This window comes from Neolamprologus brichardi, chromosome 8 (genome assembly GCF_056152115.1).
Source record: "Neolamprologus brichardi isolate AB-2024 chromosome 8, ASM5615211v1, whole genome shotgun sequence".
Classification (NCBI taxonomy): Eukaryota; Metazoa; Chordata; class Actinopteri; order Cichliformes; family Cichlidae; genus Neolamprologus; species Neolamprologus brichardi.
In genome coordinates this window covers 13,198,664-13,211,074 of record NC_142111.1, presented here as the reverse complement: position 1 = coordinate 13,211,074, position 12,411 = coordinate 13,198,664, and the positions used below count along the sequence as shown (strand labels likewise).

The following is a 12,411-nucleotide window of genomic DNA, read 5'->3' as shown; positions in this document are numbered from 1 at the left end:
TCTTTGATGTATAATATATACAAATGCAGACACCGCCACCTACAGTCTATTTTAAAAAACTACACCTTTAAAAAAATAATTCCAGGACGTGTGAGGACAGCGAGACGGTGGTGAGGTGCGCAGTAGGAGTGGCGGATGGGTTCAAGGTGGGGGTGGGATTACATCAGGAATCTGCTCTGAGACCCTTAATGTTTGCAGTGGTGATGGAAAGATTAACAGATGAGTTCACGCGGGCGAATCCATGGACTATCATGTTCACAGATGACGGTGTAATCTATAGTGAGAGCAGGGAGGAGGTAGAAGACTGGGGAGGAAAGGAATGAAAGATGGTAGAAGCGAGGCGAAGAATACGTCTGTGAATAAAGGGCGGGCTGGTGTGACAGTAAAGATGCAAGGATGTGAGGTAGTGAAGGTAGAGGCATTTAAATGCCTGGGATCAAACATCCAAAGCAAACAGTGCATAGGAGAGGTGAAAGAGACGGTGCAGGCAGTAGTGGGTGGGAAAAAAAAAAAATCCAATATTCTCTTTAACTTTAAAAATAATTTCTATGTAACCAATATGAATTCTTGGAATACTAAGGAATTGTGTCTGTTAATATTGGGTCTACCTTACGATATAAAGCACCTTCAGCTGACCCTTGTTGTGATTTGGTGCTAGATAAATAAAATGTAATAAATTGAAAATAAGAGACCATATTCAAAGCATAATTAAGTCAGTAAACACATGCAAAAATGATCAAAGAATCTAATTCAGTTTTAAACGTTAGGCTGGCCTTTTCTTTGAACCAGTGTCACATTACAAGCAGAGACAGAGCTCTGTTAGTGAAGGGTGTTTTAGGGTTGGCTGTTATTTGAGGAGTGGTAAACAGAAGCTGTTTGAGTAAGACCAGACATACCTGTTGAAACGGCTGCTCTCAGAGGCACCTAAGCTTTGCAACCAGCCCCAACATGCACCTCACGGCATATCTGCAGCTCTCTAAGCATGCAATCGAGGGTGTGCGGTAGACGACATTATTACAAGCATACAACGGACAATATTCTATATAAATTCTTACCCCTCTGTAACAGGCTGAATGTTGTTAAAGAACACACAGTACGTGAACATTTGTAAGTATATTTATTGTAAAAAATACTCCAAATGTATAAAAGATAAAGGCTTTTGATTGATACACAACATGCAAACATTTAACAAAGAGAAGCTGTACAAAAATAACATTTGTACACAACGTTTTTACCTCATCTTAAATTCTATGTGCCTTCTTCACTAAAGACATTTTGGCACAATGATATCTGTCAAAAAGGAATGTTTCAAGAACTTTAAGACTGATGTACAAAAAGTCAACAAAACAGCAAAGCTTTAACTCATGAAACTATAAACTGTACACAATATTTTGGCGCTTTTTTTTTCTTTCCTTTTTTAGCTGACATACTGCAGTTACATTCCTATCAAATTATTAATAGCAGTTAACTTTCTTTGAAGGTATGGATCCGTTCAATCTAAAGAGCCTCAGCTCCTCTTCCCCTCGAATCACCGCACTAACAAATAAAAACGGCATGTAAACATTCACAAAATCAGAATGTTTCATTTCAACTTTCAAAAATGCTGCAAAAGCATTAAACGTATTATACACACTGGAATGAAATGCTTAATTCTACCATGCCTCCAGGAAGATCAGGCATTACTCTTATCTAAAAATTATGGCTTTTCAATGTAAGGGTAAACACATACCTCTTTCAAAACAGCACTCAAAGTGACGGTGAAAACACCCAAACAGCACCAGTGCTTAAACAGCATTTTGTACCAGAGACAAAACATATTGCAAAAATAAAAAAAAGGATAAAGGTTATTTAAACAGGCTCAATATATCAGACACTACAAGGCAAAGATATTATTAAAGGTCATATAAGCATCACTTTGGTCCCCGAACATTGCGTCAGTGACGATGGCTTTCTGAACATTTAAAGGTGAAAGAATTCTTTCCAGTTTCAGCTGAGTGGAACATTAACAACTCATGAGTAAACCTAAGGTGGCTGTGCCTCCTTTAGAATTGTACTTAGGTGAGTCGGATACCCAACACCTGCTCCAGCTCTTGCCTTCTCTGCTGCACCTATAGCAAAGAAGAGGTTAGACTCAATGGCAAAACCACAAACTGTATAGAAAAAATGGACGCTGTGACATCACACATTGGTTTTGAAATGTGATCTTTCTAATTTTATTTTGGTCTAATTTTTTGACTTACCACATCTTGACATGTATAAGCTAACACTAGTTAGCACTAAAAAGTGTATTATTCACTGTCTACTTACTTTGGAGTAAACATATCTGCCCACTGCCTCTGGCACCCAGGGCTCATGGTAGAACTCGGTCTTCCTCTCCTCTTCTGGGTTTCCAGTCACATCTGTCATCAACTGAAAGAACAGAAATGCATCACTGAACACAGGGAACCAAAATTGAATGATTACAGAAAAGGGGTTTCTATTCCCACATGCTAAAACAGTACTGTTAAGACTGATTCATGCACTGCCAAGTGACTGTAGTAGTACTGAGAGTCTGATGGATCAATGATTCACTGAGCCTGGTTCCTAAAGGCCTACATCTTAATCCAGGTGCTAACATCTCTCCAGATGAGGAATGCAGCACAAACAGCTAACTGGTGTTTTGCTTTCAACTGAATACCAATGCTATGTTTGGACACAGTCCTGTGAACCAATGGTGCCTTTGTGTGCCCAGCAGTTAATTGTCTATGAAAGCTGGAAACATACTACCACTGCTCACAAAATAACTGCAGCTTTTTTTCATTAAATACAGGGAAAGCTTTGCAGGCAACTGTACAAATATGAGAAAAGCTCAACGTGAGTGAAGATGATACAAATATCGCGTTACTAAACTATAACATGTTTTGCTGTTGTGTAGACAAGCACGTATGAGCATTTTAGAAGCTGGAGCATAGCGTCTACCTTCAGATCCCTGGACTGAGACTTCAGCCAATCCTTGATGAACTCCTGTGGATTATTGCTGAAGCTCAGCATGAAATCTCTTTCGGTTTTCAGCTGGTTAATGTACTCAATGGTTTCATGAATCTGTAGCGAATACAAACACCAGCAGCACATTTTCAGAATTAAATGGAGTATGCAATTTTTTTCCCCCTCCACGACTCTGGTGAAGTGCAGATGAAGCCTTACCTTCATCTCGAGGGCAGCGATTTCTTGCTGGTTGGTTGTAGAAGACAGGAAGCTGTTCATTTGACCCTTAAGTGGGTCGTCCACTTCCACGTCAATGTCATAGCATGCGGTCTTCTTCTGATCGGTGGGATCCACGCTGCTCAGGGGAGACACAATGACAGTTTGGAGAGAAGGAGTGATGCTGACAGCACACTTGTATAAGCACACTAAGAAATAACAGGCCAAAACATAAAGCTAAGGAAACTATCGTTCAGTATGAGCCTCACACACAGGGCTTTCTAATATTCACTGAGAGGCTGATGTAGCTCTTTTTTCAGACAGAAAGAGGTAACATGATCCAGGCTCCCCTACCTAATGACGTGATTGATAATAATGGGGTCGGGGTGCTGCAGCAGGCCCGCCAGTTTCATGGGAATCTCAGAGAACCTCATGCGTGGACAGCCGAAGATCTGGACAGGATTTAGTTAAAGAACAGAGCAAATTAGACAACATAAGGGGAAAAACTTTTTTTCCTATTTGAGGTCTTACAAAGGGCTACAAAACAACACCTCACAAAAATCATAATTGCCTGAATGCAAATCATTTAGCTGAGAAATTAAATACATGCAAAATGATGTTTCAGTGCCAAAATATCAAAGCGCCACGAGGCATTTCTAGCAATTTGCCATTACCTGTCTGAAATAGCGGTTGCAGTTGATGTACTCTTTCTCATGACTGTCCTGCAGCTTGTTGTTCTTGATGTAAAGCCAGAGAGCTTGCATGATGCTGGCTCGTGTCTGTGTGTGTACACCCAGAAGGCGAGCCAACCGTGGATCCAGTTTGTACTGAGGGGGCTGATCAAAGAAAAGCATCGGGACAAAGCAAATGTTGGTGGAAAAAAAGAAATATCATCGGGAAAAAATTTAGTGACGGTTGAGAAAGTAAGAGGCACCTGGTGGTCGAGCATGAGCAGAAGGGTGCATTTAACATTCACGTCTCCTGGCCTTTTGACCTGGAAACCATCCGTCTCCTGAGTGGTGGGCATTCTGTGCCACTGGAAGATGAAGACGTGATTTTTTTTAAAGCAGATAAGCAGATTTTGTTAACATGAAATTTACAAAACTACTTTACTCAGTGCCAGGTTAAATAAACTGTTCCATCGGCAGATCCCTAAGACTGGAAATTCTCACTTTCACCACTGTTAACCACAATTTTTCAGTTTAAAAAAAAAAGAAGAGAGAATCTGGTTTATATGTGGGATGAGTTCACACACAATAATCCCGCCTACAGTCAAAAAAACAGAAAGAAGGATTGGCTCCAAACTTATAGCGTTTTAATCTGATCTCAGCTTCTCGACCACAGCTAAACAAGGTTGGTGCTGGCGAACTATTATCACTCTCTGAACCTTTGGTATTAATGTGCCTACGATGTTCTGAATGGAACTGCAACCAAGGTTTATGTCATACCTCTACTAAGTGGTTGTCAGGCCCGTAGAGCTCCTTATCAAGCTCAATCACCAGGCTTTTGAAGAAAGATGAAAACTTCCTCTTCTGCTTGCCAGCCTGGGAAGACAGAAAGCACGAAACAAAAGTGTCAGAAGGACGGAGCAGCAACAAAGCAGTGTATTCTTATTGTGCTGTGTCAGTGTGCAGCTGCATTGTTTAGCTCTGACCGCATTGGGGGTGGTGGTGAAGCGCAAAACTGTAGACTAGAAAAAGCTGTCTTCACCCCCCCACCCCCCCCACCCCCACCCCCACCCCCCGTCTGCCCGCTCCCCAGCCCTGTCAGAGCCTGTTTGCTCAACACGACCCCTTCACTCCTTTCCCTCACATCCCTTTTTCTGTTGCTCCATGCAATACTCCTCCACATGCCTAAACCCATGAGACTGAGGAGAAATTTTAACAGACAAAGAAAAAAGAAAAAAGACCTCCTTCTCCTTCATGTGGCCCCAGATGACACAATGAGTCGAGCTAGAATTGATGTCGGGAGGGGAGGCTAGTCAGCTCATGGTATGCAACGGCCAGTGGTTTCAATTCCGTATTTCAAATGAGATCCTGAGTGTGTGTGTGTGTGTGTGTGTGTGTGTGTCAGCAGTTGTGGGGTGGAATGAGAAAGGCTGTAAACACACATCTGGCTGCGTAGTCTGAGCCAAGAACACTGGCCAACTCAAGTTTGAAGAAACACAATGAGAGAGACTGAAATACTTGCAGTCCGACCACACCGGGACAATAGCGAGAACACTCGAATGCATTTTGGTTTTTTTTAAACTTACTTCCTCCAGGAGTTTGCCCTCGACTCTCAGCTCCCAGGAGGACACCTTCTCCGCCTCCTCACCCTCGGGTTTGCTAGGAGTGTACGTGTTGGAAATGTAGATCCTGAGCTTGCGCTTTTGCTGTGTAATTTCAGAGGGACAAGCAGATGTATCAGGAATTCTGGCAACAATTGAGCCTCTCAAGCTCACTTGCCAAATTCACTCTCCAACAAAGACAAATGCTTCATTTCAGGCTATTAAGGGTGTTTACAATAACTTCATCCTTATGTATAAGTTCACATTATTAAGACCGGAAAACACTGCTATCTAACGAGGGATTCAGAGGAAAAAGTTGTGACCGTTTTAACTTCACACCAGTCACACCGTTTGCTCTTCTCTGTGGCCGTGTCACAGTTGGATTAATTTACTGCTAATGCAGATTTTCCTGCTGCTAGAGTTGTTTTTGTTTCGACACATCTCAGCAGGCTGAGTGTTTCTGCCACTAAGGTTAACACTAACAGTTAAAATTGTAGCAAGAAAACACAAAGGTCAGATTTCAGTGTGGGAACCAACTTTACTGTGTCCTGCTGTTCTGTGGAAACTGCTTACACTGTGCTCCGCAGGAACTCGGATTACAGCTGAGATCATGTTTTACTGACTTCTCATTTGTTTCAGTGGACAAAGCCTAAAAATAATCTTCTCAAGGTATACTTTTAACTGCATGACAATGGCTCAAGGACACATACCATAATGGGCTTTTTGATGGCTTCCTGAATCTCCATACGCTTTCGAGCGATGGTCTGGTCCAGCTTCCTCTCAAAGGCCAGGAGGTCCATGTAGGCCTGGGACTCCGGGACCAGATCTCGGATCTAGAAGACAGTAGCAGGTGAAGATTGAGGAAATACAGCAGACTTTGACAACAGTTTGATTCAAACTGTCGAGGTTTTCCTACCCTCTGTGGCAGAACCTTGTCAGCCATCTTGCGCCTTTTTGCTCTGAATCATAGAGAAAAAACAAGGAAAATTATTCAGTTTGGAAAGAAGACATTAAATGACCGCTTTAACAGTCTCTACGATGTGAAGGAGCGGATTTCTAAGAATATCTCAAACTGAGCTGTTGTTTTCCAGTGTGTGTGTCATCATTTTGCTTTCGGCCTCATAAGTATGACTTCAGTCAACCAATTTCACAGAAACTGGCCACACACCAACACATGATATAGGATCAAATAAAAGATCCCTTTCATTTAACCCGATTACCGATAATTGGAAGACTTCACAGTGCGATAATATAATCTTGGCCAATGCGATATGTTAATTAAGTCCCCTGAAAGAGTGCTTCAGGTTTTTACTTGCCGACTTCATTAAATTGATTTCGTTTCCTTAATTATACACTTCACTTTGGCAATGACTGAATTTAATTTCCATGTGATTAAATGAGAATTTAGGATGGTGGCATCATGACTCACTAATGTTCCTAGACTGAGATTATGCTAAGATACTGACTTTTTTTCAATGAAATTAACCTTAAAAACACAACAGAATCATTGTGGACGAAGCATTACGGATGGCCGCATTTATGAGTGTGGCGTCACGGAGCAGTCTGAAGTCAAAAATACCCACTTGTGTCTGCTGCTTTGAAAGCAAAGGCCAGTCATGAGACACTGGTATCCTCGTGTCTGTGTGATCTGAGCCGTACTTTTAACAGTACAGCCACTTTACAAACAGACGGGAGAACAAATCATGAATGAAACGTTCTGTTGAGACAATGTAAATAAACCACAAAAGGGGAAAAAGTAAAAAAGATTTACCGCAGTTTTATAGCTGGATGACTCCACCCATTTTGTCAGAGAAAATATTAATGGAAAACTCCCTAGAGTGACCGTGTTTTCCTGTACACTCAGATTCATATCAATACTCTTATTTTCACACAAAAATTACTTTATTCTAGTGAACTCTTTCCTGGAGTCATTAAGTCGAAATAATCCTAAAACGAATGTTAATGTTGGACTTGACAGTGCGGTTGAACTTGGCTTTTGAAAACCTGTATTTACCTTTTTTTCCTCCCTATGATGTCAGCAAGAGCAGATACCTTTATTATAGTCATCCCAGCCACACAGCTCTGGCTATGAGCCACTTCTGTTACGAGGGGCAGCCAATTATCAGAAAGTTGGCTTTGAGGGAAGTGTTAGAAACAGACTAGTGTTTATATAGACCTTTCAGTTTCCAGCTGAAGGACTAAAGCAAAGTATAAGATGAGGTACTTTTTGGATGCTCTTTAAGGGGTGGATGGATCTGCGTGTTTGCTTTGGCACAGATGCCGTTCCTGACACAGCCCTCACATCTATCCAGTGTTGGGCCAGGAACTAGGAATGCACAAGTTTGTGACCCCCTGAGGGTGCATTTGTGCATCTCCTCCCCATCTACAAGCAGGAATCTTGTAAGGGGAATGTGTAAACCACTACACCCATGGAGCCAGTATGCACAGTATAAGATGAGTAAGATTAAACTGTAAATCATCCAGAGCTACTCTAGAAAAGTACAAGACCAACAATATGGAGCTGGAAATAAGCACGAAAGTTTCTCAATAAAAAAGGGGGACATGTGACAAGCAGTCAAGTGCTAAAAATAAAAATGGTTGCAGTTGCTTGATATTAAAATTAGGCTTGGCAAAAACTTTAGAGCTGAACCTATTTCATAGCATTTCTAAGTTACTGGGGAAAAAAATACCTGGTTACAGTTTTAATTCTCTGAACAAGTGATTTAAATCTTTCCCCTATAAAGGCAACATCCCAGCACCCTTAATCACAAACCTCAGTATTTATCAATAAAGATGTGCTTTGACAACCATTAGAACAGTTTCTGGGTTTTTCTAAGAGTCGCTACATAGGCAGAGACCACCCTCACTAACACTCCATCACTTGTGTAGCAAACCCAGTGATTTTCATCTATAAGCAGCAGTTCTGAAAAGAGTTTCAGCAGGTCACTACTAGCAGCTTTCAAGTGGTAAAGAGTTAATGATAAGAGGAAAAAAAGAAAACATTTTTGGATTTCATTTACTTAATGAATAATCAATAATAGATTTAATTGTTTAAAAGTCACGAAGGAGTAATTATCTAGTTATTTTAGATGGCAGTGAGGTCCAAACACTGGCAGTACCATCCCCTACATTTTGTCCCGTCTCCTCTCTTACCCTCGTCTCAGGCCTCCCAGCGCCTCTTGTTGCTGTTGGTGGTGCTGGTGATGAAGAAACCGTTTCCTAGAGGCGTCCATGCTTGGGGGTCCCATGCCTGCCCGCATGGGAATGCTGCTGCTACCATAAGAGGGACCAGGCAGCTGACCCCCCATTGACCCCATGGGGCCCCCCACTCTGCTGGATGGCATCCCAGGGCGCTAGAAAAAAGGAGGGAAACTGATTTCACGGAACAATTTCTCCATATCTACACAAAAAATTTAATATTTCATCTAGGACTAAAGGAAATCAAGGATCTGATTTATTAAAGAAATACAAAAAAGTACCTATTTTAAAATAATAATAATGAAAACCAATGATGTGTGAAGCTGTTTGCAAATAAATTTCATATTGTATGATCAACTTATATCAAATTCTAGCTTTTTGGATTGGGTGGGTAAAAAGAATGCTCAGTGACATACAGTACTGTCACTTACACTGTTTGCTTTTGGTTGTACCACGAATATTATGAGTCATAATATCCCCGTTAAAAACATGCCAAAAACATAACCCCACCTGCAGAAACAGTGCATTTATGTTTTTAAGCTCAGAAGTTTAATTATGAAGTTGTGCATATAAAGACTGTTATGGTACTGCAGTTTTTATCTCCATCTACACAAAGCACAACCTCTTTCAACTTTAAGGTTTCACATATCAGGATATAATGAAAAGAATTCTGGTGCTTAGTATGCTTTATAATTTGCTAAATAACCTCAGATGAAATACAACACATGACATATTACACTGTGGTTTTATTTATTGTTAAACAAAAATAATGAAATGCAGAAGCAGTAAAGTAACAGCCAGATGCTGCTAATCAAATGCATTTCATCAATTTATTAGTTTCAGGAAGTGTGAACACTTCTGTAACAGCAGAGGTTTTGACAGTTTGCTGGTTTGGAGGATTCAGGTGTGTTAACACAAAGAAATCAATGATAATCCTTGAGAAGCAACTGCTGCCCATCAAGCTGGAAAACCTTATAAGGTCATTTCCAAACAATATGAATCCATCTGTCTACAGTGAGAACTATTATCTACAAATGGAAAGCATTCAAGACAGTTGCCAATCTTCCCAGGAGTGAACGTCCCAGCATATTCACTCCACGTTCAAGCCTTGCAAGAGCTACTTCTCAGGCCTCAGTTAGCATGCTAAATGTTAAAGTTCATGGCAGCACAATTAGGAAAAAAATAAACAAGTACTGCTTGTTTGGAACGGCTTCCAGAAGAAAGGCTCTCACATTTGAACAAACCACAAAACCTCTGGCGTAATGTTCTTTGGACAAGTGAGACCAAACTGGGGGTATTTGGCCATAATGCTCAGCACTACATTTTGTGAAAACTAAACACAGCATAACAGCACAAACACCTCATACCAGCTGTCAAGCACGGTGATGAAGTCAAATGCAAGGCCATATACTTGACAGCTAAAGCTTGAGTGCAATGATCACAAGCACACAAACAAATCTACAACAAAATAGCTGAAGAAGACAAGAATCAACGCAGTGTAATCACACAAAGTCCTCAACGCGTAAAATGCTTTGGCAGGATCTTAAGAGAGCTGAGCATAAACAAATGCCTGCAAATGCCGATGAACTGAAGCAATGTTGTAAAGAAGAGTGCACCAAAATTCCTCCTGATGTGAAGGGCTGATAAAGTCATACAGAAAAGGATTACTTCACACTGTTGCTGCTAAAAGCGGTTGAACAAGCTCCTGAATCTTGAGGCATGCTTAGTTGTTCACACACTGCTTCTGCATTTCGGCTCAGTTTTTGTTATATAAATAACAACAGTGTAATATGTCGTATTTTGTTACACATCGGAGGGTGTACTTATTTTAAGACCTGTTACTGACTAGATTTTTTTTCTTTTTAATTAGGTCTTTATATGTAACACATCAGTACTGTAAATAATGTATCAACAAATTGTGAGAATTCTCACACTTTGTCCAGTTTGTAAACATAAAAACAAAGTCTAAACCCAAATGGCTCCAACTGTCAAAACGGGGGTAACTGCGATGGTGTCTGTTAACTACAGGAGAAGCTGCAGATGGTGACAATACTGGCATGATATATGCAGGCTTGCCTCTGGGCAGATGGTGCTGATAAACTTTTGCTTTCACGCTAACTGACAGGAGGCGAAGCGGGCAACCACGTGATTTTCTTTTTCACACGCGCACAAAACGCTAAACGATATCAATTTGAATTAAACGTCCCACTACGTTTATGAACCACTTTAAATGCCATAAAAGAAAAAAAAAAAAAGGTTACACTTAATTATTGCGGTAATTAATAAATAATTACACCCATTTCGAAGGCGGAAGTAGTGTCCACACGGTGATATATAATGAGCTTTATGTTTGTATATTTTTATTTCCATGTCTCTCGGGCGACTATTTCAATTAGCTACTTTTATTTAAACACGAATTTAAGGCTCTAAAGTAACGAAAAGCTTAAACAGACACGGGGGTGATCGGACAAATACCGTCACCCTCACCTTTCACTCAGTTTATTCGACACGGAGAAATCAAGCAGAACCAACCTGGGGGTATTGGGGAACGCTGCTCATGCTTCTGGGATATCCCCCCGGAGGCTGGGGCATTCCTTGCATCCTCATGCCCGCGGCATGCCCAACATTCATGGGGCTCATACTCGGATTCATCGGAGGACCCGTGAAGCTTCCCCTCGATGCCATCTTCTAGAGCCACAAGTGGTTAAAAGTGACGGGAACTTCAAACCAAATTCGGCCCAAATAAAAGTGCGGCAGACGGAAGTCTCCAAGTAGGTAGCTAACTAACTCCGGGTACTTCTGCTTAGGTCGGTTTCTGGTTTGACAGCAAGCACACTGTCAACAAAAAGCTAGCTAACGTTAGCTCACTTCCTACCGTTTCAAGTTCCGGGATTTGCTTCTACCTAGTGACTGCTCGTTTTGTGAACACGCCAAGTGGGAGCTGTTGTCATCTCCCACTCGCGCCTTTACGACTGAACGACGCCACGTAAACGATAACTAACAGCTATTACACTGTGAGGCGAATGAAAAACATGATAACGTCTTACTAAAGACAAACTGAGTATCTTGAGCAGATAGCTTGTCTGCAATCTAAAGCAAAACCAAGTACTCTCAACTAAATGCTGCGTTCACAAACATCGGAAATTAGGAAGTTCCAAATTTCAGCGCGCAATAATCTCGGTTTTTTTCTTTTCGAACACCTTTAAACACATGCTAGTCCGAAGTCTTTATTTCTTTTGTATTTTGTAAAAGTATATATTTTCAATTATGTTTTATTTTCAATGCTTGATTTCAAATGTGACTTACAGAAACTTGCGCTTGGTTTTGTAATAGTGTAATTTTGTTTCTTGATCAGAAGCTCGAGACTTTTCTCAGTAGTGCCAAACTATAACCTGGAGTAATACTCTGCCTCCTGAACACTAATTTTTGGTAAACAGTAATGTGCTGAATCTAGAAGTCTTATGCCACCCATCCTTATATTTTCCTGGGGGAAATGACAGAGTAAGGCAAGGCAAGGCAAGTTTATTTATATAGCACAATTCAACAGCAAGGTGATTCAAAGTGCTTTACAGAGACATTAAAAAACAAAAACAAATAAAAAGCATGATTTAAAATGGAAAAAAAAGAGAAAGGAACAGTAGATAAAATCAGTAGTTAAAATGTATGTTTTGAAGTTTACGCTTAAAAGTAAAACATTGCGGATTTGGTGCTTTATTCAAATGCAGCTGAGAACAGGTGAGTCTTCAACCTGGATTTAAATAAAC

General features: G+C 40.7%; 1 protein-coding gene across 2 annotated transcripts; it reads right to left on the bottom strand.

The window, feature by feature from the left end:
- Positions 1-1,138: 1,138 nt before the first annotated feature.
- smarcd2 (SWI/SNF related BAF chromatin remodeling complex subunit D2) lies at positions 1,139-11,762 on the bottom strand. Of its 2 annotated transcripts, XM_006807523.3 has the most exons (13): positions 11,180-11,762; positions 8,603-8,802; positions 6,366-6,408; positions 6,160-6,282; positions 5,435-5,554; positions 4,629-4,724; positions 4,115-4,216; positions 3,855-4,016; positions 3,535-3,632; positions 3,184-3,319; positions 2,959-3,081; positions 2,308-2,409; positions 1,139-2,108 (listed from the first exon to the last, which is right to left on the bottom strand). In XM_006807523.3, exons 1-13 carry the CDS (start codon positions 11,330-11,332, stop codon positions 2,055-2,057), a joined length of 1,512 nt encoding a protein of 503 aa, XP_006807586.1. In that variant the 5' UTR covers positions 11,333-11,762; the 3' UTR covers positions 1,139-2,054. The 2 variants fall into 2 exon arrangements, with proteins under 2 accessions (XP_006807586.1, XP_035771093.1); XM_035915200.2 differs by having other exon boundaries at positions 2,959-3,319.
- Between the last annotated feature and the right edge of the window lie 649 nt (positions 11,763-12,411).